The sequence below is a fragment of the Semicossyphus pulcher genome, unplaced genomic scaffold (assembly GCF_022749685.1).
Source record: "Semicossyphus pulcher isolate SPU_LCO1_2020_fin unplaced genomic scaffold, fSemPul1.0.p SCAF_21, whole genome shotgun sequence".
Lineage (NCBI taxonomy): Eukaryota > Metazoa > Chordata > Actinopteri > Labriformes > Labridae > Semicossyphus > Semicossyphus pulcher.
Window position 1 is genome coordinate 20,819,474 of NW_027211695.1, and position 25,577 is coordinate 20,845,050.

General features: G+C 42.5%; 2 protein-coding genes and 1 non-coding gene across 5 annotated transcripts; 2 read left to right on the top strand and 1 right to left on the bottom strand.

Annotated features, from left to right (window-relative positions):
• Window positions 1–883: 883 nt before the first annotated feature.
• Window positions 884–10,173, bottom strand: coro1b (coronin, actin binding protein, 1B). Of its 2 annotated transcripts, XM_069672386.1 has the most exons (12): window positions 9,928–10,173; window positions 9,668–9,810; window positions 8,609–8,818; window positions 8,217–8,339; window positions 7,201–7,330; window positions 5,030–5,211; window positions 4,792–4,911; window positions 4,522–4,626; window positions 4,274–4,419; window positions 3,933–3,990; window positions 3,475–3,801; window positions 884–2,173 (listed from the first exon to the last, which is right to left on the bottom strand). In XM_069672386.1, the coding sequence occupies exons 3-12, from the start codon at window positions 8,810–8,812 to the stop codon at window positions 2,051–2,053; spliced, it is 1,518 nt and encodes a 505-aa protein (XP_069528487.1). In that variant the 5' UTR covers window positions 8,813–8,818; window positions 9,668–9,810; window positions 9,928–10,173; the 3' UTR covers window positions 884–2,050. The 2 variants fall into 2 exon arrangements, with proteins under 2 accessions (XP_069528487.1, XP_069528488.1); XM_069672387.1 differs by lacking the exon at window positions 9,928–10,173 and having other exon boundaries at window positions 9,668–9,888.
• A 1,175-nt stretch (window positions 10,174–11,348) lies between these two features.
• On the top strand, window positions 11,349–11,440 carry trnar-ucu (transfer RNA arginine (anticodon UCU)). The gene is given in 2 exon segments: window positions 11,349–11,385; window positions 11,405–11,440. It is a non-coding gene; the product is annotated as a tRNA-Arg (tRNA).
• An 833-nt stretch (window positions 11,441–12,273) lies between these two features.
• On the top strand, window positions 12,274–24,671 carry LOC138600947 (oxysterol-binding protein 1-like). 2 transcript variants are annotated; one of them, XM_069672508.1, is made up of 17 exons: window positions 12,274–12,600; window positions 13,518–13,690; window positions 14,138–14,346; window positions 14,481–14,649; window positions 14,967–15,078; window positions 15,217–15,400; window positions 15,608–15,725; window positions 16,023–16,080; window positions 16,203–16,367; window positions 18,690–18,935; window positions 19,454–19,574; window positions 19,859–19,962; window positions 21,852–21,947; window positions 22,176–22,363; window positions 22,642–22,877; window positions 22,995–23,033; window positions 23,134–24,671. In XM_069672508.1, exons 2-17 carry the CDS (start codon window positions 13,554–13,556, stop codon window positions 23,274–23,276), a joined length of 2,325 nt encoding a protein of 774 aa, XP_069528609.1. In that variant the 5' UTR covers window positions 12,274–12,600; window positions 13,518–13,553; the 3' UTR covers window positions 23,277–24,671. The 2 variants fall into 2 exon arrangements, with proteins under 2 accessions (XP_069528609.1, XP_069528610.1); XM_069672509.1 differs by lacking the exon at window positions 22,995–23,033.
• Window positions 24,672–25,577: the final 906 nt, after the last annotated feature.

Here is a 25,577-nt window from a genome sequence, read left to right on the forward strand (position 1 = left end):
GTTTGTAGCACATTGATATAGTGTACACATTTCCACCTTGTAAGGTCACATATCTCAAGTTCAAGGTAACACCACAACAGGCAAAATGATGCAAGGGTTTGTTAAAAATGTTACATCAATTTTAAAGTTGAACTTATGTATTTTTGACATTGAGCCCCAAGCTAACCCAGTGGTCAATCTGTGGTCTGACTGATTATTTGATTTAAGCATTAACATTCAGGTTATTAATAAACACAACAGTTGCAAGATTTGTAGATAAAAAGAGCATACCGAGTTAAAGAGCTGCGCGCGGCTTCTGAACTTGTGTCGGCGGCCACATCCTGTTTTCACAGCCAAAGCCCCTTCATGTCATACACACAGCCGCACCAAGTCTCTACAGTTCATTTCTTTAACTGTAACTGAGGACACAAACATGACTGTGTGATGTGCAATCAGGAAAAGTGGCTTAATTTTAAAACACAGTATCTGTTGCACACTACAGCTCATACTTCTTCGTCTCTGCCATCATGCATGACGGTGGCTCGTGTTCCTAGACACTGTGCTTTTGCACAGTCTGCTGAGTTTCGTCTTTGTTGTATCAGACCACAGCTTCTTCTGTCGTACTTTTAATTCGTGCAAGGCGCTTTGCAAACTGCAAGCTATGTTCCTTTTCTAATCTCAAACACTGTCCAGTTGCAAAATGTAGCTGCATTGTTTTCTGACATGCACAAAAAGTTTCACTTCATTGTAATTTTATGTCATTACTTTTTGTCCAGAAATAACTTAAAGTAAATATAATGTATGGCTGCATGTCTGCTAAGGGCTTCCGTAGATGTATACCCACTCAACAAGTAGACAATTAAAACACACATATGAAGAATTACAAATATGACCATTCAGTTAATACAAAGGAGGAATGAATGTTTATTGAAGTTTAACAATGTAGTCTCATTTCAACTGCTACTAGTGTTACAGTTAGTGTTTAGAGGTCAGTGCATGGAGAAATATAAATTAGCTAAGTTACAAAGGGAATGTACCATTGTTACATGATCATAGACGGTTGAGACCTAACAGGTGAGTGCGTCTACATGTAACGGCAAAAAACTTAACTAAAATTAAAAAAAATAATCTGTCAATCTTTTAACACCGATACAAATGTAAGTAGAAAATGTTTCACATTTACTTTAACTTCCTCTTTCTTGTGACTGGAAACACGGGGCTGCTCTTTTAAACAAATCTGGTGTGTATTAGCGAGGCTGCGGCAAGTGTTATGTTATTAGTGCACGTAATGTTTATAACACACACACGCTCATTTTAGCTTACAGCTCCGAGGTACAAAATCACAAGGGTTACCTTTTCATCGACTGCAAAGACTACACACATAATTACAATACACATAGATATCCAACTACACTCTCATTAGCTATTTCCACATAACTCTCACTGTCATTACTCTGTACCAGGTTTTTCCTACCTTTAACCTTACACACTGCGTCCTATAATGAAGTAGTAAAAAGAAGCACAAGTCACACGATGAATTAACAATTGGGGTTTTGATATGACATCACAGTTTAGCAGCTTTAACTACCTGATTAATTAGCCCTAATGGTTACATTTGTAGTGCTTAAAAGAAAATAAATCATATTGGAGGTACTTCATTGCTTTGCTATAGTATGTTGACCTTCTTTATTTTGCTTGTATCACATTAATTTGAGGCAATGCAACTCCTTTGAAGCCCGACAAATTGAATGCAATGTTACGCAAAGCTGCACTAAATGCACCACCGAAAAGCTGCTACAATACTCCTTCATATGAAAAAACAAAGCACTATAATATATCACTTTTTGCAGATGACACCCCATTCTCCGCCACAGCCTGATCACAGAAACAAACCGTCGTCTTGCTTTCATCACAACAGGTGACCTGGTTGTGAGCCGCTGTGATTCACAGTTTGTTGCCTACACTACATTCTCCCACTCACACAGCTTAAGGTACAGTTGATTCTAGTAAGGCTATGGTCTATGGACTAAGTAAGAATGCCCTGCGAATGTAGTGGTTCTCCGCCCTTCGCTCATACGTCCCCATCCTCTATCCGAGCAAGCTGCCTCTCCAGCAGCTCGATTCTCTGGCTCTGGGCGAGGACGACGGCGCGCAGGGCTTTCATTTCTGCTAACAGCTCGGTCAACAGCTCGTCCTGAAAGGAGGGAGGAGGAGAGGAGTCAGAAAACCAGTTTCAGCACGAAAATGTCAACATAGCTGTTTCCACCGCAGAAACTTTCCTCAGAGACCAGGGACTTTAGAAGGTTCTCAATGTGTTTCCACTGCAGGGACCAGGGACTTTAGGAGGCACTCAATGTGTTTCCACTGCAGGGACCAGGGACTTTAGGAGGCACTCAATGTGTTTCCACTGCAGGGACCAGGGACTTTAGAAAGTACTTAATGTGTTTCCACTGCAGGGACCAGGGACTTCAGAAAGTACTTAATGTGTTTCCACTGCAGGGACCAGGGACTTTAGAAGGTATTTAATGTGTTTCCACTGCAGGGACCAAGGACTTTAAGAGGTACTCAATGTGTTTCCACTGCAGGGACCAGGGACTTTGGAAGGTACTCAATGTGTTTCCACTGCAGGGACTTTAGAAAGTACTCAATGTGTTTCCACTGCAGGGACAAGGGACTTTAAGAGGTACTCAATGTGTTTCCACTGCAGGGACAAGGGACTTTAAGAGGTACTCAATGTGTTTCCACTGCAGGGACCAGGGACTTTGGAAGGTACTCAATGTGTTTCCACTGCAGGGACTTTAGAAAGTACTCAATGTGTTTCCACTGCAGGGACAAGGGACTTTAAGAGGTACTCAATGTGTTTCCACTGCAGGGACAAGGGACTTTAGAAAGTACTCAATGTGTTTCCACTGCAGGGACCAGGGACTTTAAGAGGTACTCAATGTGTTTCCACTGCAGGGACCAGGGACTTTGGAAGGTACTCAATGTGTTTCCACTGCAGGGACTTTAGAAAGTACTCAATGTGTTTCCACTGCAGGGACAAGGGACTTTAAGAGGTACTCAATGTGTTTCCACTGCAGGGACAAGGGACTTTAGAAGGTACTCAATGTGTTTCCACTGCAGGGACCAGGGACTTTAAGAGGTAACTAGTGCGTTTCTGATGCAGGGACCAGGGTCTGAATAAAGTCCCAGGGATTTCATTTTGCTCCCCCACAGGTCTCTGCTGGGGCGGTACTACTTTTCTTATAGTACAGGGACTTTCAGGTGGGACTTGCAGCGCTAAACATTTCTTGTTATTCAAATACTCTGAGCATTCAGCAGACTTTTTCGGACGTGAGAAGACAAATTTGTCTGATCATCATGGGTCTTTAAATCTTTGTGGAAACAACAATTGACTAGGGTTATCTATAAATGCCCTAAAAAGTAGTTCCTGGAACTAAAAGTCCTGGGTACTTTTGGTGGTAAAACACTTCATGTCTAACTCTGCCAACTCACCTCTCGCTTCGGCCTGTCACTATTTCCATCCGTCACTCTTGGCTGTGGCACCTCCTCCTCTGTTTCCTTGGCAGCAGAGGTAGATGTAGACGTGGGAGCGGCTACGCTGCTCGCTGCAGGTTGGGCAGCCCCGGCCCCGGAGTCCTGCGAGACGAGCTTGGGTTTGCCTCTGAGGGTGTCTCTTTGCTTGGATGGAGGAGCTGAGTACCCGCCACTCAGAGAGACCAAGAGGGGAGGAGCGTCCTGGCCAGAAATCCATTCATCTGCCAGCAGAGCCGGCTCCAAGCCAGCTGTGTCAGGGTAAAGGTCTCCCTGAAACAGATCTGACTGGGGAGGCAAGACGGAGACAGGAAAGTGTTTTTATTACGCAGTTGTGGATAGACTCCATAAGCACAGAGAAAGCTTTCATTCTATCTTTAAATTGGTTTTTAAAGACTTAAAGAGTAGGCATTGCTTACCTTTCGCGGTACAGTCATAGAAATGGGTTCCACTTTTCTTTCATGAAGTTTGTAGAACCTGGAAATAATTAATGTTGCATAAGAAATGACGCTGATGTTTTCTACAGTTTTCTTAATGTCAACAAAACCCAGGAAAAGACTAAAATGTGTCTTAAATGCTGTATTACTTAATGATGCTAACTGTGGCGCCAACACAACAAAATATGCCATATGAGGCTTTTGCTACACAGGCAATACTCAGGTAGATCAAACTTTGTTGACAATAAGAAACATAAAGAATGTCATTTTGTCTTTTGAAGTCAAAAAAAGTATTTCTAGATGAACATGTCAACATTTCATACCTTGCAATCTCACACTTGTTGACATCCACGCCTCTTTTACTCAGAAAGCCGGCGCCCCTCTGAGGCTCCTTGCTGCTGTACAAGCTGAGGAAGTGGACATACGGGGATTCGTCTGTCACTTCAAAGTACCGTATGGTGCAGTCCCCCTGAGAGAAACAAGATCATCTAATTAAAATGACTGAAGCAACAATGAACTGGATAATAACGCTTACTGTTCAAGTGCTCTCTGTACAGTCATGATATCTAACCTTTCCACACAGGTAGACCATGTTTGTGTCGGGGTCATAGAAGGGTAAAAGAACCCCATTGCTGGTATCCATCTCCTGCACTGCCATCGGCTCGGAGAGATCTTTCTGTAAAAACAAAGATGAATGTTAACAGGACAGGTTAACCATTATTTAAACAAAGTGTACACTTCCCTCCTACATTTCCAAACATTGGTATTTAACATCAACAGTGCACTGAAGAGTCATTCAATAAGAGTTGTTTTAGATTAACAAGAGGCAAGTCGCACTTACCGTATCCCACAATGCCAGCTGTCTCTCACTCATACGGCTGAAGCCTGTGGTCAGGATCTTCCCATCTGACAGGAACACAGCTCTCATTGGCCGAGTGCCGTCGTGGACCTTCTCTTTCACCTAGGAGAATCAGAGAGTGGAACCTGGTCACAAGGACAGTAGGATGTGCCCATGCATGATGCTGCGCTGGGTAATTCTTCTGTGTGCCTCTGCAAACACAGCAAAAGTGTGAAATAACCTTGAGGACGGTGCCCCTCCGCGGGTCGATGACACGCAGAGCCTTGTCCTTGCAGACGGTGCACACAGCGCTGCCGTCCTTGTTCCAGCAGACACTGTAGATGAGGTCTGGGTGGGCATCGCTCAGCTGGTACACGAGCTCCCCGGTGCCCACGTTCCACACAAAAATCACATTGTCGCAGCCTAGGGAAAGGAACAGAAAACATCCAATGTGCATAATGTGACAGCGGCAATTTAAAAGGAAAAGTTAGCCACTGAAGGCGCTCTGTGTCTGTAGCACGCTTGTGTTTATCTGCTATCTTTGGTTAAGATGTGTATCCAATGGTGGCAAGTTTACACGCATCAATCAAACAATGCTGCTCTCATGATTGTGTCATCATGTTGAGAATATTAGCAGCAGTCAGGCTAACATCTAGCTAACATTACAATGGAGCACTAGGTTGTAATTAGCGTTGCATTAAGCAATGCGATCAAATGAGGATGAGTAGTTTCTTTTATGTACTCGTACCTAGCAAAAGGGGCCACATTCAAACATCCCTTTTAAGAAAGTGTTGCATGCATGATGGGGTTGTTTTGGGGCCTTGTTGTCTTTACTAGCCAGAGTAAGCTAGCTATAATCCGGAGAAAAACATTGAATACTCTGTCTACGCACTTTGAGAAAGAAGTGGTGAACAAAAAGACTACTCGATCAGCTCTGTCTCTTTGAGAAACCCCGCCCCTACAAGCCTCCTCTATTCTGCCTGACCAGCCCTCAGTCGAGGGGCAGAACTCAGTGTTTCAGGCACGCCTCTGACGCCTCTGATGACTCTGTGTTCAGAGTTGACATCAAAGAGTAACCTTAACTTTCTTGTTGTGAAATGAACGTCTGGCTGCTCTCGTCCTTTAGAAAAGTAAACACTGATGTTTTTCCTTCACAGCCAAAGAAACACGAGACATTCTTAACCAACTTGATGAGCAGAGTGGTTGAGCAGAGCGGTGGAGTGAAAAAACATTTCCGAGGCAGACTGAGCTGCTGGGTGGGGGCGAGCCCTTGAACTCTGCCAGGGGCAGGAAGTTCTATTGTGCCTTGGGCAGATGCCCAAATATAGAGTTCCTCCACTTTGTGACATCACAAAGTGAAGCGTCTGGAGAAGTGTGTCTGAAACATGGCGTTCAGAGCAGCCTGCATACTAAGACTTTTTTTAGCAGGGGATTACTCCAACATACTTTTACCTACAAACTTCAGCCATGTTTAGTCTGGACATCCAACATTGTAACATTATATAAATGTCTTAAAATGTGAAACAGCATGATACCACCTATTTTTAAAAGGAAGCCGAACACAAGGGGCAGTTCGTAACTCTACAAGCCTGATGTCCAGTCTGGTTTGACTTAGCTTCCCCTCACTGTTTCATACAAAAGCATCTGACGTTGATACTAACACTACACAACAGAAAGGAAATGTACTGTTAACATCTACAAAAGAACAGCGATGAGAAGTCAAGTTCAGGAGACTGAGTTCTGCAGATGTCTCCCTGAACACACCATGAGAGCTTTGCATGCCAAGATACAAATGCAAATGTGCATCGGTACAGTTGTGAAAACAACAGGAAGCTAGTGGAGGTATCGGTGGAGCCGAGTGGTGTGCTCTTATGACTTGAGTGGGCTGCCACTTGTCTTCAACACATGAGAACTTTGAACTCCTACAGTAGGATGATATAAAGTTTACAGGGTGTTTTTTTTCCAGTTTATTTAACCATGTTTTACGACCTTAAATTTCTGCTCTGTCACCAATTCTACCTCCATTATTTGCAAATTATACATAACCCTAATTAGAGTACAAAGTCTGCTTGTTTGTTAGTGTGTGTGTGTTTTACAGAACTTGGGATTCGGTTAAAATGAAACTAAATCCAGCAGCTTTGCAGTGAAGTGTAATTATTTTTCAGGTTAATCGCTTTCTCCCTTAACTTGCACTGCATGCTATGAATTGCTCAGAGGAGGGAAATCCAATTCCTTGCCTGTATAATGCAGTAGTATTTGAACTGGCTGTCACTGAACACCAACACAGTGAGACAAGAGCTGTTTTTCAACTCTCATCATGTACTGATAAAAGTGTTACCCTTACTTTTTGTTTGTATGTAAATGTATGTAAAAACCAATCATTGCAAACTAGAATGAGATAAGTGTAGTTACCTGCAGTCAAGAGGATGTTGAAGGCAGTTGGGTGCCAAGCCAGAATTCCCACTCTTTTACTGTGTCCCTCCAGGGTCACAATAGCCTCCGTCATCGGACTCGTCAGGCCTCCGTCTGGGATCTGCCACACCTTAAAAAAAATAATAAACGCAGCCGATATTTGTTTAAGTCTTAAAAATGTACATAAGTATGAGGATTCAGGAACACCGAAGTGACAGTCAAACATTTAGCCAACAGCGTTTCTCCCCAAAAGAACTCAACTCAACTAAACTGAATGTTTTCTTCACCGTCTCGTCTTCTTGCTGAGAATAAGACGAGAAGATTGATACCACTTTTACGTTTGTCTGTTCACTATTCAGCATATCCACCGGAAGCAGCCGGCTAAACAAGCTAGCTTAGATAGCTAGCCCGTTTTAAAACTAAAATTTGTCATTTTTATCCCGGAAAATAAGCAAACAGGCTATAATGTATTTATTATTGAACTTTAGAGGGGCTGGTAGGATGAATTTACTACTTTTGGACAGAGCTAAGCTAGCTGTTTCCCTCCTTCCAGTGTTATTTTCTAAGCTAGGCTAACCTCTTGTAGCTTTAGCTTCCTGTTTCATGCACAGACACGAAAGTAGTATCAATTTTCTGATATATCCTTGGGAAGGAGAAGAATAAGTCTATTTCCTAAATTATAAAAGCATTACTAAGGGGTTTCCATGATTGGCTGCACGTAAAAACTGATGCGTAATCAGTAGTTTTTAATGTTATTATTGTTGTAATGTAAAATTAGCTTTGATGCTGCATTCAGGCGTTATCAGAGTTGGGCACAAAGACACTAATGGCTCTATAATAGCAGCAATAGTTACTTCCTTTAACCAAAGAAAATCACTATAGGTGTCAGAGAACTAGTTTATGCAATAGTGTGTCACATTAGCATGTGTTATATATGACAGCAGGTGACACCAATAAGTGATAAAGAGCCACACATTAGCACACAAGCTTTACGACTCTTGAGCTTGTTAACCTACCTTAACTGTGCAGTCCTCTGAGGCACTCGCAATAATGTTGTCGTCATGAGGAGACCACTGGATGTCCAGCACCGGCGCTGCATGGCCGCACACCGTGGGACAGGACTGATCGATTCTGCCGCTCTGTGGGGAAAAACAAAAGGTTAAAATCACAACACTGTGACGGCCGGCTGGAGAAACTTTAACTCATGACAGGAGTTTAACCTTTGTCCACAGTGTGTTTTAAATGGGCTGCATATACATCAGCCAGGCAAAGAGCGACGTGTCAACGAGTTGCTGATGTAATGCTTTTAGCAGCAGAGTGCAAGATGGGAAAGAAGATAGAGGCTTTTATCTGTATTGATCCGCTGTTTATATGATGCTGATTGCAATGCAGTAGTAGGGGTTTTAACCTTGCTGATCGGAACAACGAGGAAGGCCCCTCCTCCGCCGGCTTCGATGATAACGGCGATGAATTTGGGGTTGACCGCACAGAGGGGATTGTCCCACGTCACGCGGGACACTCTGACGTCGTCGATGCAGTGCTCGGCTTTCCACGCCTGGGCGAAGACGTGGCGGAACTTGCTCTGCCGGACCACACCTCTCCGGAAAGACATGTCTATCTGAAGACACAAAAAGATGACAGGTGAATTACATAGTTAAGACAGGTGGAAACAAGAAGCAAAGCTGTTCAGTGTCAATGTGATTGAATGAGAGCAGATGAAACTAGTTTTACTTAGTAAAACTTAAGTTTGATTAATTCACAATTTCCTTTATATGTGTCTAACTAATTACAATCCATTGAACATGCTAATATTTTGCTGTTATTCAGTAAATCACAAACATATTAGCTTGAAACAAGAGAGAAGAGAGGCTATCAAACCAGCAGGCAAATTCTTTCATACTGGGAATCCCTCCTGAAAAGTACAGTCAAGCTTCAGTGGACAAAAGGGCATGATCCGCCTGAGACCAAAACATGCTGTGGCAGTAAGGGGAAGGGGGTTGGGCAGCCCGTCAGAGCTGCTGAGGCAGGGGAGCCAGTAACTCTATATGCCATCTACCTAATGCTTCACAGTTGTCAAAGCAAATTGTATTTCAGCAGGTATGCAGGCCGTAGTCTGCATTGTTTCCAGTAGCTTGTGAGGATTAAACTGCTCAACATCCGTGCAGTTCTGTGCACGAAAGCCCAAGTCTGACACACTTCCATCGGTATTTAGGGGTTTTTAGGGCTTTACAAATACTATTCTACGGTTATAAAATGGTCTTTTTAATTTCCAGCAATACAGTTAAAAATATCCACACGCCATTTATGGTCGTTTTTCTATTGTTGTCTGCACTCAATACGAGGAATGGGGCTCTTTTGCAAAGAGTAACAGGCGTGAGCACAAAGGACGCGTATTCATGCGTAATTCATCGCAGCACGTGACATGTCAAGGAAATAGGCAATGTTATTTTCAAGTACAATAGCTTACCTGGCTTTTGCTCTACAAATTGGAAAAAGGATCACCAAAGAGTCGGGCGTGACAGGAGGAGGCCAATAAAATAATCCGCCGCCAGCAACAGTAACTTAATCCTCTCCTGTGTCCAGGCAGACGTTCACGTCGATTGCGCAGACCTATAAGAAAATACGACCATTAGGAATAAAGACCCGTTCGTATAACTGCCAAATTATCTTCTATTCTCATACCGACTGATCACTAACTACGCATGTCTGATGTAGTAAATGCCTAACCTGATTGAGCATGTCCCCGCGCTGATATATGGCTACATGAATTGCTGCACGGCGATGCAGAATGGAGCCCGGTTTGTGGTGATGGTGTGGAAAGAGATGCAGACGGGTTTCGCCCCGTCTCCCTTCACAAACGACTGATTTGGAGCGATGTGGATTGAGCAGAATCCCAGACACTTCCGCTCATGGCAGGATGTATCAAAGACACGCAAGAGTCAAGAGGGATGTCTTCCGTTTACATCCCGATTCCTGTTTCCCGACCGGATGTGAACGCACCTGCGAAAACAGTCCTAAATGAATTGGAGGATGAAGTGTGAAGCTCTAATGTAAAAACAAACCAATTAAAAAAGCAGTCATTAATTTGTCAGTGTCCGGTTTCGCCATACCGCGCATGCGTGAAACAATTGTACATAATCGCGTACCATTTTGGCTTTTGTCCCGTCGAATTCTGTAATTGTGTTGTTCTAATGCAAAAACAAAGTCATCAGAGAACCACTCATCATTTTTTTGGTGTCCGGTTTCACCTTACTGCGCATGCGTGAAATTGAGGCACATGGTTTATAATTTGCATACTATTTTTTTTATGCTTTGTGTCGACTTATGTCGTGACTTTTCAACGACGCTGAACTGGTGTGTAAGGTAACTACTAAGGTAACGAAGCAAAAACACAAGTTCTAAAAGAATATACTATATTGGCTCTTCAAGTTAAACCAAGAGGTATAATATAACCCATATTTTTAAAAGGTGCAAGAATATTTTGTTCGCGGTTGTTTGGCTTACTGCACCCCGCAACCACAACATACCATTGATGTCATTACGCCCTTGTATTAGCTTAAGGCAAAGGTGTGCAACGTTACACCCATTCGGCGCATTTAGGTGTTGCAGAGTATAATTTCAAAGGTCCAATACATTTTGTCATAGTAGTAAGAAAGAATAAGAGAACTTCATCATAACAATTCAATTAAACAAATATTTATTTACAACCCACACACATGTTTATATCGATTCCTTTGTACATGTTTCTTTTATATGAAGCCATACTTTTGCCTATTACCTGAAGTAAGACATATATTTATCTTTTGGATTTTTTCCTTTATTATAGAGAGTGACGGCAGGTGTTGCAGGGATACAGGACAGATTAAATGGGAGTGAAGGAAGATAGGTAGCAAAGTGGCCAAGCCGGAATCGAACCCCCGTCCCAGCGGTGAGACTACATCCTTCGAATGTAGTTTATGGTCCTTCAGCGCCACCCAGTGTTTAAACTTGTACTAGTGCAGATTAATTATTTGTGCCAGTGACATGGTAGTGTTTAATCGGTGCAGTCAATGGCGATGTAGCAGTCACACACAGAAGAACCTCATTAATCAGACAGTATTGAGATAGGTGAACTCTAAATACAACAGACGGTTACACATGCAACAGGTGGCTCCGTGGCGCAATGGATAGCGCATTGGACTTCTAGGCATTGAATGGTGAAGTGATTCAAAGGTTGTGGGTTCGAGTCCCACCGGAGTCGCATTTTTGTTTGTTAGCCGATGTTTTGCCTTTTCGTACAGTCCTCCTTCTCAATTTATATTTGATTCAGACTTGCCCTAATCATGTTAAAGTTGAAAAGTAGAACCATTAGCATGAAGGATGAGTCAGTTTAACATATTTGGTATCGTAAAATGACGTTAGATTGACGCTTTAATCCACAGTGAATGCGAACTAACTATTGTACTAGTGTACTTCGATACCAAAAACCTGTATAGTAGTATTACCTTTTTACTAACCTAGCCAGCTAAGCTAACGTTAGCTGGCTAGGTTAATAAAAGTAAATAATTAACTGATGGTGTCAAGTACGCAAGATAAAATCAAGCGGGTTTGTCATTGTTTCCTTCAAAATAAAACACTTTATCTGGACACAAATGACAGTATGCAATAAGTCAGTCATGCATTCTTTCATCCTACCCTTTTCAGCTTCTTTAGATCAAGACTTTCCTTTTAATACCTAAAAAACTAAAAGTAACACGAAGAATAAAAAAAGTAAAAAATAAAAACAAACTAAAACTAGTCAATTCCTCAAAATAAAAATAAAACTACTTATGAACTCTTATGAAACTAACTAGAACTAAACTGAAAACAAAAAAACTAAATGAAACACTAAAAAAACAAAAACAAATGAAGAATTTAAAGCTAATAACTCTGGACGAACAATATTTGTAGCAAATACTGACACACTGTGCTATTACTTTGAAGACAAAAACGCCGGTTTCGTCTGGCTGAGCGTTGGTATTGATGCAGGCAACTGGGAACACTATGTAGCAAGCTGCTTGTTTCTAGACGAGACCAAATAGCGTTGCACCGGGTGTAACCAACGAGCTAACGTTAGGCTAGTTAGATGTAGCTAGCTAGCTATAGGTTTCTTGTCGATATACGCAGCTAAAGAATTGACATGTAACACGCGATTATTGAGGAAGGCTAATGAAACTCGTTGGTGTCACTGTATTTTACAATCACACTGCTGTTGTCGTCGACGTCTTCGGTTTAGTTATTTTCATTATTAGCTGGCCCGTATTGGTCAGATAGCTAGTTAGCCTCCTTAGCTAGCTAGGCACAGTAGCGTATGGGTGTCAAAGTTAGCCGTGACTTCACCGAGTGTCTGGTTGCCTGATCTCACATTTCGGACACGTCAAGGTAAACATTTAGCCATCGGCAAGTTGGAAAGCTAGCTTGCTAAGCTAACGACTGATCAGCGGTGTATCTTGTTTACACTGTGTTGCAAATATGCACATGTCAGCTGGTAAACTTCGAGCAAACATGTCAATTGGTGTTTCTCTTTACTTTATCTCTTGTTCTAGCAATGAACTGTCATTACCGTGGCTCAAACTGGAGCTAACGTTGGTTAGCTTCTGGTGTGAAGCTAGTCAATATGTTGCGTTATCAATTTTACGTTATGTACTGATTTCTTATATTTTATTGGTGACACACCTTTAACGAATTACATTTCCCTGTAAAGATCATCATAATCTTTTTCTTTTAATGTTGATATCTGTATTAGTTAAGAATACTTAGTTTATAAGAAGTTAGGAAGACAGAATCACATTAATATGTAATAAAGCCTTTTCAGTCAGTTTATAACACACAACTTATTCCCACTTAAAAACTAGTATTGTTAGTAATATGGGTCACAAGTGAAGCTGTATTGATTTCACAGTTAAACTTTGACCTGTGACACCACACTGTTTCACTGATCAATACCAACCACTAGTAGTGAATCATGTTAGTGTTGTGTAAAGTAACTCGAATGTTGAGATCGTTTACATTTATAGTTGGGCTGCTGACAACAAATATTGTTTTATTGATTAATCATACTGTTCTGTCAATGAATTGGAACAGACTACCATCCCAAAAAAATGATATTATATAAAAAAAAAGTCAAAGAAAACTAATAAGAAGCAGCTCGGTGTAGTGAATTTGTAGCATTTTAACATCAAATGAATCAAATTCTGCCTAAATTATCAAATAAGTTAATAAATAATAAATTAATAATTTCAGTGCTCTGTGAAAGCATATAAATAGTAACATTTCTAACTTCCATTTTTCCTTTCAAGGTTCCTCAAATCTATCTCCTGATTTCGGGGGCTGTGATGTCGGAGCCCAAGACCCCCACTCCCACTCCTGCTGGCGACACATACAAAGGATGGGTTTTCAAGTGGACAAATTACATCAAGGGTTATCAGCGGAGGTGGTTTGTGCTCAGCAATGGGCTGTTGTCATACTACAGGTAGGTGCGCTTTGCTGTACAACAGAGAAAATGTAGGAGTTTTGATTATGGGACACGTGAATTCCCTCAGTATTTTTGTCTGTAACTACTGTTTAATTACACCCAACGAGCTGTTTATTACTTCACCTTACCAATAAGTCTTTCCTATTTTAGTAAGTAAAGAACACAAATAAAGTGCTGCGATGTAGTAATGCATGTGGAAGTACACAAAGCATCTGACTTTGAAGGGCCTGTTAACACAAGCACTCACATTGTCCTGGGTGATCTGCTCATAGATGGACAGCTCAGAATGAATGTGTAAATGTCCACTTAAAGTGTATTGCATGGTCATTGGGATGCTATTGATCATGCATGTGTTCATAGAGGTATTTTTTTTTGTTAATAAAAAAAGCCTTGTATTTTTTTCCTGCTAAATTAATACATTTCATTATAATAATTCATAATCAGGACCCAGGCAGAGATGGGTCACACGTGTCGAGGCACAATCAACCTGGCCACAGCAACCATCACCGTAGATGACGCCTGCAACTTTGTTATCTCCAACGGCGGGGCACAGACGTATCATCTGAAGGCCAGCTGCGAGGTCGAGCGCCAGCGCTGGATCACTGCCCTGGAACTGGCCAAAGCTAAGGCGGCCCGCATGCAGGCCGAGTCAGGTGAAACACACAAACACACAGCAGAGGAAAAATACCGAGTGTTTTGCTTCACTTTTGAAAAGAGAAAATGAAAGATGTGCTCTGGTCAAACCTTTTTTAAACTGTTGGTTTCTTGTTTCTTTAATTTATTCTAGACGACTCAGGGGATGACTTTTCCCCTTCATCCCCGCCGGCGGCACCCGGACAAGGAGGCGCTTCACAGAACTCAGAGGTCCAATCGGCTCTCAGAACACTAGGCAGCAAGGTGGAGGATCTCAGCACGTGTAACGACCTGATCTCAAAGCACGGCTCTGCCCTCCAGAGGTCAGGCTTTACCTATTTTCTGCTCGCTTGTTGCTTCACTCTTAAGCCCTCGGGCAGTTTGATGTGTCTCTGATTTCTCTTCTTCGACTCAAACACACAACACATCTGAGAGAAACAGACAATCTCAAGTTTCAAACCTTTTTGTTATCCCCCCAAAGAACGTTTCAAGAGACTGCTGCTCTGATGTTTAAGCAGCTAGATATTCAAATACTACAGTTGACAGACAAACATTAGTCATAATGGCTTTTTACTCTGTAATGTGATTATATATTGTCCCAACTATTAATCTACGTTGTACATTTTAATATGTATTTCAGGTCTTTATCAGAACTGGACAGTTTGCGTCTGACAGGAGAGGCGGGGGATAAGATTCGTCAGGTCACAGAGAGGGCCACACTGTTCCGAATCACCTCTAACGCCATGATTAATGTAAGCATCACTTCTGCCTTATTAATGTGCCATAGAGTAAGAAAAGTGGGACGTGTTAACCTTATGAGGCCAAATTCACTTGTCAAAATAGTTTGGTTTCTATATCTACGTGACCCTGTTTGATGTGTTGCCCCTCAGGCGTGCCGAGACTTCCTCGCGCTGGCTCAGGCTCACAGCAAGCGATGGCAGAAGGCCCTCCAAGCAGAACGCGACCAGCGGGTTCGGCTGGAGGAGACTTTAGAGCAGCTGGCCAAGCAGCACAACCACCTGGAGCGAGCGTTCAGGGGGGCTGCGCAGGCCAACGCTACTGCGGACAATAAAAGTGAGACGTTATGCAACTCGTCCTTCTTGGCACATTCCTCTCCTCTTCTTCTCTTGTGCCATCGAGCAATTATTTTGTACTCAAGTTATTTTTGTCGACACCTATCTATCATTCAAATGTTGATGTTTTAGAAGAAAAGGGTGATTTATTACCTGTAAACCGGTTTATACCAATTATCATAGTCATAACTGATTGTTCTTTGTTAAGGTGCTGCCGGTCCGGGAAAAGGCGAGGCCAGCGACGAGGACGACGACAATGAGTTCTTTGATGCTATGGAAGAGGCGCCTGAGTTTATCACTGTACCTGCAGACCCGCAGTTCCACAAGTCAGTGCACCAACCCACATGCACATGTTTACATGTTTACATGACACATGAAGGAGAAATATTTGTACGGTTGAATTCCCCCGAGCCTGCATCAGGATGTGAATTGTGTTGATGTTTATTTTTACAACCCAGTCCGTTTCATGAAACGCAGACGCTTGAACTGTATCCTCATACTTCTCATATTTGTGCACCCGATTGATTTGGCTGGTATCAGTTTAACCATCTTGAATGTCTCTCTGGTTGTTGATTTAAAATCAAAGCTTCTGACAGAAACGTCTTTTTTCTCATCCCTCACAGACGGTCGAGCAGTAACATCAGCGGTTTCAACAGCGAAATGTGTGCTGATGATCAGTCGGTACGTCTGTGGGACGAATGTTCAAACACTAGTCTACTACTACTTTGTGTTTCACCTTCATTGTGTGCAATTAATAGACAAGTTTGGTAGATATTCTGTTGACCAAACCTCCTCCCTTTCAGCTCAACGAGGAGCCTCTAGCGATGAACCAGGAGTCCCCCTCTCAGGAGTTAGTACCCTTGAAGAAGAGGCGGACGCGCATCTCAGACAAACCCAACTACTCTCTCAACCTGTGGAGTATCATGAAGAACTGCATTGGCAAAGAGCTCTCTAAAATCCCCATGCCTGTGAGTATCCTCCTCCGAGGTTACTCACCACTGACTAAGAGGAAGTTTGTCGCTCAGCCTAAAGGCATCAGGCACTTTCACAGCCTCTTTTGCCATCACTCGGCTGCTCATTTCATGCCTTTGTGCGGTCGCAGCAAAAATGTCCTCGCTCTTGACAAGCTGAGTGTAGTGATTTAAGTTCACAGTCTTGACACCAACATGCCCCTGTGACACTGTATCAATCAAAACACCAATTGTCTTCGTTTGCGCAGTACGAGCTTGACGGCATTCCGTCAGAGTCATCTGAGGTAAAAATATCTCTTTAGAAATCTACGATGGGAGCAGTTATCCACTTTGTTTATTTGAATACCTCAAAGGCGTACTGTAGACACAAACCCGTGATCTTCATACAGGTTTCTTTATTTAGACCTGATATTATAATCGTTGCGTTAAATCTACTGCACGCATGTGTGCGTCTCAAACAGCTACGCAGATGACTCATGATAGCTCTACCAGATCCGGCTTCTGCGTTTGCACGGCAGAAATAATCAATTGGTATATAAATTCATATTCATTGAGGAATCCTGCCGTCGTGTTTGGGCCGGGTTTATTCTGGCGTACGCAAACCTGTTACACACTTACACGTAAAAGGAAAGAAACAAAACAGTGTACACGGATTAAATTCAACATCGGAGCTGAAGACGTATTTATGTGGATTAAAACGAGCCACCAAAAGTAAATCTGAAGAACAAGTTCAGGCGCTGGATAAAACTTTTTTTATTAATTGAATTCAAAGCGCTTTACACAGTTAAAAACAGAGCACTCAGAACACGACAAGAATGTGACACAAAGCAAAAAATAGATACAAAAAACAAAATACATAAAGTTCAGGTCCGGTCAGAACGCTACAGCAGAATATGATTACTTCCCCAAAGACACTTTCTAACACGTAAACTATTAGAAACGCCTTTTTAAGGTTTAACTTGTCAGCTAAACTTATTAGTCGTGTTCCCCAGAACTCTTTTTGTCTGCGGGTTCCAAACCCTGAACAGGTGATCCCAGAACTACCTTCTCTCCTGTCAGGGTTCCAAACCCTTGGAGTTGTTACAGACCACCAGTCCACGGTTGGCTCACGGTTTTCAGACTGTTTGCTTCATCTGAGCGTCCAGTTTGTTTCTTCTTCTTTGGATTTTCACTTCTTGTTGAAGTTGTATCTGTAGTCATCCATCTTTTCTTTGTTTGTTCAGCCATAGTAGATTACTGTTTACTCGCAACACTCGCAGAGAGCGGAAAAGCAGCCGCTTAGCTCCGCCTACCCTCTCTGGCAGACCAACCACTGCTGGCTGATGGAGAACGCGTCACTAACTGGGCGCCGCTTGGGATTGTTTCAATCCATAATAATACTATATACTGCAAATGCGAAGGCTTTCATCAGTGGGCCACAGGCTCAGTCACCATTGTGTTGCCTCATTCAGAGATAGAAAGAGACTTAACAGACATTTATTTACTGAAAATCTTCCAGATTATTACTTTGATTCTACTTGTAATAAATAGCTGAAAGTTAAATCTCCTTTTTCTTTCCAAAGTGCTGAATGTAAACAACTCTTTTGCTTAGTTCCTACCTAGTTTCCTACTGTTTTGTATAGAAGTAATTAAGCTAAAAGAATAAAGTAATAGATTAAAATATAAAATCAATTTAAAGTAAATAAATATCCATTAAATTAAAAGAATGAATCAAAATGAGATAAGACGTTTGGGAATGCAGCAGGAAATAAAAGTGTTAAAAAAAGAAGCTAACTGATTGAGAAAGCCTCAGGTACTAAAAGCTGCCCCACCCTGACAGAAATCAGACAAAATCAATAAACAATAATCAATGTTCACACAGAGATTTGTCCATATTAGTGCGAACATGATGAACAATAAACGGCACAAAAAGGCTGAACTCTGCCTGAGGTAGCAGAAACAGTGCGCCCTTCACATGGTTTGTGCACTAGAGGGCGCTGACAGGCTGATTTTACACAGTGTGATGTCCTACTTAGTGTGTATCAAGGGCACAGAGGGGAACAGTGTCGAAATCCCAAATATCAATATCACTATTGGTTTAAAACATCCGGCATAAGAGAATCAAATCAGCCATGTCTACAGTGTGACTTTGCACTGCTGTCCTGCTTTTTTAAATGTGTGCTTTTATTGTGAAAAACTCTGTGTGGTTACATCTGTAGGTGGTAAGATAATGACAGCAGGCACTGGTTAGTCAAGCCTTTTAATACAGCCTGCGTTTAGCATGTTAATAGTAAGAATTCCTAACATTAACTGAGGTGTGAACGACTCTGCTCTCTGCAGGTGAACTTCAACGAGCCCATATCCATGCTGCAGCGTCTGTCCGAGGACCTCGAGTACCACGAGCTGCTGGACAAGGCCTCCAAGTGCCAGAGCTCGCTCGAACAAATGTGCTACGTCGCCGCCTTCTCCGTGTCCTCCTACTCCACCACCGTCCACCGCACCGGCAAGCCCTTCAACCCTCTGCTGGGGGAGACGTACGAGCTGGACCGCCGGAGAGAGAGCGGCTACCGCTCCCTCTGCGAGCAGGTGAGAGGGCAAAAAGCAGCACTTAGAGACTGACGGGGAAATGAAACCAAATGAAGATTGAGTTTCAGGAAGAGTGAATTGCAAAATCTGTCTGTTTTCTCAAGAATTGTTCTTCCTGTTTTTATCGTTGTCATGTTCCAAGGAACTTGGAGCATAAGGGCAGAGGAGAAGGACTGATAAAGAACCAAATAAATCAAGTCCAACAAAATTCAAATTCAAAGAATCCAGCAACAATGCGGCTATATTTAGAACATGAACTTTTATGGACGAGGTCAGTTGAGTCGCTCAATTGGGTTTGGCAAGTTGGACTACCTATGAAACCGTATTTAAGATGAGTAATATAACTAGATTTATAGTGTCCTATTGTATAATAACAGGGTTATAATCATACTTAACCTGTTTGTCAGTTTGTCACTGTCTAGATAACACTCAGTCTGGGTCATGAGTGAGACGATAAAAAAAAGAAGTTCTTTCTCATATCAAACACGAACCTCACATTGTGTTCACCTCTTTCCCAGGTGAGCCACCACCCTCCTGCAGCAGCGCACCATGTGATCTCCGATCGGGGCTGGACTCTGAGGCAGGAAATCACTGTCGCGAGCAAGTTCAGGGGAAAATACCTCTCCATCATGCCTTTAGGTAAAACTAGTCTGCGTGGTTCTGAATATGTAACGCATGCCATGCAGTCTCATGTTAACAAGATGTGGGTGTGTTGCCAACATTAGACTTATTTCCTGGTGGTAAACAAGGCGCACAAACCAATGATTACAATGGCCTTTATTAAACCTGTGAGCACAGCGTAAAGAATGTATCAGGCGCGCCTTTTCTTTGCATACAGGATCTGTCAGACGCCACTGAAAAAACAAACTTTGTTTTCTTAGATGAGAAGGATTTTAATCCCTTGTTGGCATTTCCTCTTTCAGGCACAATTCACGCAATCTTTGAGAAAGGCAACAATCACTACACGTGGAAGAAAGTCACCACCACGGTGCACAACATCATCGTGGGGAAACTCTGGATCGATCAGGTGAACTCTTAAGCAACTTTGGAAAAACCACAGAACCTTAAAGAAATGAGGGGAGGAATCAAAACAGACGCCCAACAAAGCTTCGAACCAGGAAGTTGTAATTACATGCATTGAGGCAAACCGTGACGCATCCAGGGCGCCTTCGGTGACAGTGACACAGTATGAATAAAATTTCGCCTCACAGTTTATTAGTATTCATATTGCACGTCATACATCGTCGACTAGTCTTGTAAATCCGGTATTGCTGTGAGGAGTTTGACAACATTTACTGCGTCAGGCGGCTACAACCGCAAAAATCCAACTAATGTGCGAAAGGTTAACAGGTTGATTTGATATGTATTCACTCTCTTAGCCCCAAAGGAAGTAGATTTGCAGGTAGGATACACAAAAACACAAAATCATGTCTGACAGGCTGAGAAAAACAATGTCGCTTCTTAAACCACCTGCATATAACTAGGGACGGGTACCGAAAACCCGGCATTAGACGGGCTGAATTATGAAGGGCCGTAGAATTGATAAACTCTGTCGTTATCGGTTCTGCTTTTGGTACTGGAAATAAAGAAAATACATTTATTATTGCTACAAAAACGCACGTTTAATCTCACCAATAAGATTAAGACGGTCGTCTGGGATGCATATTCCCAATGCAGAAACAATCCACACTAACTAAGAACTAAACGTTCAAAAGAGTGGTTACACCTGCCAGAGTCGAAACCAACAAAGCTCGTTGCCACAAGTGCAACGACACTTCTGCTTGTAAAGGTGGAAACACGAGCGATCTGTCCAAGGCTCATGTCTAAAGAGGCTCATATACAGGCAGAGACATGCGCCACACTCACTGGACGCTGTGACCCAGCAAACGAACCAGGTTAATTAATAAGCCCCGCCCACTACCAGCCAGCCAAATCAGATTTCCTTCATCACAACATTGGAGTCTATAAGAGTGATGAGTTCTGAACATCGCTGTTTCTTTTGCTGTGAATAATTGTTTGTTTTACATTTAAAAAAATAAATCTTAATTCTCTTTTTAATTTCCTTCGTTTTTTTCTCTTAAACAATCAAAAGAGCCGATAAGAAGACGTTAAAGCACCGGACGGTAAAGCGTAGAGATAAGATGAGAGTGGTAATACCGCCACAATCTTAACGATACCCATCCCGACATGTAGCGCATAAATATCTGATGCATGCCTTTGCTATTAGTGCACGTCAGTGTGAACGACATGTTCTTGCACACTTTGCTTTACAATTGGGACATACTGCATGCTTTTTGTACATTGTATACATAGCAAAGCTGCAGCGCCCAGCTTAGAAATTACGCAACAGCACAATACCCTGCTTTCACTACACATACTGTTTGTGTAGTGTGGTGACATATGGATGCAAAACACTTAAGATAAAAACCCACCCAACTAAGACTCGCTTTTCAACCACACGTTCGCGTACACGACCGTCTGCGTCACGGACACTCGAGGAGGTTACTATGATGTAACAGTGACAGCTATTGTGTGCTCGGTGGACCGCCCCCGACATTTTCCTCTGTGCACGGATGTGACGGCCACAAGTTTCCATTAATTTCAAAAACGTACCTGTCTCCAGGCGAGTTTGTTGCTGTGCTGTACACAAAACTTTCTGCCATTGTTGTCCCTGCTGCTGTGCTGACCCTGTCCCGTCCCCTCTGCCTTTCACTGCCCCTACCGCTCATGCATCTCACGTACACCAAGCGTTAATTTTTAAGGACGTTCACAGCCAGCGCTCCAAACAGACGCAGTGAACCCATAGTTTAATCATGTATATCTAGGGCTTTATACGTCAATGGGGAGTTATTGTCACATAGCTAAATATGAGAAATGATTTCCTTTTAAAACCTTCTTCTTCTGTCTCCCTCTCAGTCTGGAGAGATAGACGTGGTGAACCACACCACCGGAGACCGCTGCCACTTGAAATTTGCTCCGTACAGCTACTTCTCCAGAGACGTGGCCCGAAAGGTACCAAAGAAAGACTTATTTAGGCCAACATTATGTCTAAAAGTCTGCTTGTGTTTTGTGTATTCATGTTTCAGTGTTCTCTTGTAAAAAGAAAACCACCACAAATGTAATAATTAAGATCACTTTCAACCAAACTTGTGTTGTTTGCACTTTTCTGCCCTCCACCCAGAGCGTCTTGAGTGGTGCTGCTTTCCTCCTCTGCTGACGCTCTGACTCTCTTTTCCTCAGGTGACGGGTGTGGTGATGGACAAAGACGGAAAGGCCCACTACGTGCTTTCGGGCACGTGGGATGAGAAGATGGAGTTCTCCCGGGTGATGCAGAGCAGCCGCGGAGGCGAAAACGGCACCGAGGGCAAACAGAAAACGGTCTACCAAACCCTGAAAGCCAGAGAGGTGTGGCGGAGGAACCCGTTACCGTGAGTTCTGTTAACACATGTTTGGGTGTGTGCGTGTACACCTTTGTCATACGCATGGACTAATCATAACAAGGCCCACCTTAGGAGTCCTTGGCTGGGGCGATGCAAATTCTTACCTGTTGTGACTCATGTTCTCTTTGATGTTGTGTCTGCGTCTCCTGGTTTGAACCGGTTCTAATTTAGAAACTGATCCTTCAGCCAATTTTAAATACGCAGTGAATATGCAAAGTGATATGACGCTCAAAAGAGAGCTGTGACGCATCTTCTCTTTCCCACAGTGACGGAGCAGAGACCATGTACTACTTCACCTCCTTGGCGCTGACCCTAAACGAGCCCGAGGACGGCGTAGCGCCCACGGACAGCCGGCGCCGGCCCGACCAGCGCCTTATGGAGGACGGCCGCTGGGACGAAGCCAACGCGGAGAAGCAGCGGCTGGAGGAGAAGCAGCGCAGCGTCCGGCGGGAGAGAGAGAGGGAAGCTGCCAGCCAACGCTCCTCCAGCCAATCAGAAGAAGGTGAGAGTCCAGTGTGTTTGTGCTCAACGTTCCCTGTAATCGTCTGTACCTTGCATGGGGAAAATCTTGGAATTAAGGGGTAAAAAAATCTGTGATCCCCCTTTTCTCTTCCAAAAGCTGTCGATGAGGACTCTCTTACTGATCCCTCCTTAAAAAGCAAGTACTCCTCTTTTTGTCTCCTTCACTACTAACTCCTCCTTTCGTCCACATTGTTCTTTTTTATCACTTTACCAAACTCAATTTTCCTCTCTTTTAGGCGCACCTTACGAGAACTACCAGGCACTTTGGTTCGAGTCCTGTGAGGACCGGATCACAGGCGAGCAAGTCCACATCTACAAGGGAGGCTACTGGGAAGCAAAGGACCGGGGCAGCTGGGAAGGCCTTCCTGACATATTTTGACCTCGGCACCCCCCAACACCTGGACTGCCGCCTCCCTCCGGTGGCTCTCTGTTCTAAGAGATCTCCAGGATGGCGCCTGCTGTCTGATCCGAAGGGGGACGCAGGGATATTTCCTCCAGCCTCCCTCGCACCTGTTTTGGTTCCTGTCTCCGTGTTGCTGTCGCACATCTTGAGAGGACTGGTGAAAATGTTAGTGCTGCTTTGACTTGGGTCAGGCGTGGAGGAGGAAGGGGCAGTGCTTCCAAATCTACAGTAGTCTCTCTGCTGAAGTCTGTTCAGTGTCTCAGAGGAGAAGCAGGAGAGGTTTTTGCGCTGATAACACCCTGTGAGATAATGTAGTGATCCTATTGTCATCCACAGCATTGTGTGCTTTGGTAATAACTCTAAAAAAAGGGGTAAGACCTGGTTAATATATACATTTATATATAAATACAATTAGAATAATTTCATTTAACTGTCGACTGGTGGCCTTCAAACGTTAGCGAGGATTTCCTGTTTTTCTCTCTGATTTAGTGTCTTAATGTAATGAAGTGAAGGTTCTTGTGTGCTTGTGTGTATGATGCATATCTGCTCTTCCATCACTTTACAACGCTGCCACTGTGCAGTTAACTGTGTTTAGAAAAAAAGAAGAAAGAAAAGATTGTCTAAAATAATGGTTGAACCTCCACGCTGTTATTTTTCGTAGTTAGATTTCCCCCCCTTCACACTTGTTCTCTTCGCCTTAGAAATGAGCAAGCTGCTCACACCTGTATTTACATCACACCTGAGTGGATTTGACGCGGACATTAATCGCTGCAAAATGCCAAAAAAAGAATTTTCTTCCAATGCTGAGAAAATCACATTATGGCAGTTATCTCTTTTCACAGGATTGGAATAATGTTGAGGTATTTTTGCGAAGACAGTGAGTGACAACTGAGAATCATGGCGGTAAAAATGGTTCTAAAAGTGTTTGATTCATTGTGTTGAGAGAAACACAAACCAAGGAGCAAAGAAACAAGTGTTCATACATATGCAAGTACATTTTGACACCAAAAACATGGGATGTAATGTGTGTGTGTGTGTGTGTGTGTGTGTGCGTGTGTGCGTGTTTGTGTGTGAGAATTTCATAATTTTGTTTGTAAGTGTACTTAAAAATGAAGAATAAAGAAACAAAGAAGCATTGCAAATAACTATGATTTTATAAATGTATAGAAATTCATATTATAGTATTGATAACTGTAAGGTAGTTTTCTTTTTGGGGGGGGTTCCTCTCATATTATGGGAAGAGGACTTTCTTCATTTTCAGAAAAAAGGGAGTTTCCATACTTAACTGAGAGGAGACGTGACATTGTTCAGTATTTTGTATTAACAAAGAAAAATAATCTGTAATAAACAAATGCTGTGATGTCAAACTAATTTCTTTTCATACTGTGTTTTTGTTTTGTGTCCTGTGTTCCAACATTTTCATTAGACGTTAATCAGGCAACACAAGTAAAGATTTCCAAATCAATACTTGATGTCCTCATGTTCAGTCACGGTGCCAAATGAGACGTGCTGTCAATGAAACCAATCAAAACAAGCTCCTGTTAATTAAAGTTCCCACACTAGTTCATCTTTACTCAATGAATCCCGCACATTCATATACAGTTACATGCCCAGAGTCAGGCACACGTCAAATGTTGAGCATTTATTATAATAGTTGACTGTAAAAGACTTTTCAAATGAAAACCACAGAGTTTTCCAGATTTAGGAAAATCATTTATTTGAATAAACACATTGAGCGAGAACTCTCATTTACAATGATGCTGAGGTACAGACAACAATAGAGCAGATACAAATAAAATCATTAGAAAATACTAGGTGGTATATAAAAAAGGCTAGGTGCTAGCAAAAAAGAAGGCTATGTGGTAGCAAAAAAAAAAGACTAGGTGGTTGTAAAAAAAAAAAGGCTAGGTGGTAGCAAAAAAAAAAAAAGGCTAGGTGGTTGTAAAAAAAAAAAGAAGGCTATGTGGTAGCAAAAAAAAATAAATAAAAGGGCTATGTGGTAGCAAAAAAAGGCTATGTGGTAGCAAAAAAAAAGGGCTATGTGGTAGCAAAAAAAGGGCTATGTGGTAGCAAAAAAAAGGCTATGTGGTAGCAAAAAAAAAGGGCTATGTGGTAGCAAAAAAAAGGCTATGTGGTAGCAAAAAAAAAGGGCTAGGTGGTAGCAAAAGAAAGGCTAGGTGGTAGCAAAAAAAAAAAGGCTATGTGGTAGCAAAAAAAAAAAAGGCTATGTGGTAGCAAAAAAAAAAGACTAGGTGGTTGTAAAAAAAAAAAAAGGCT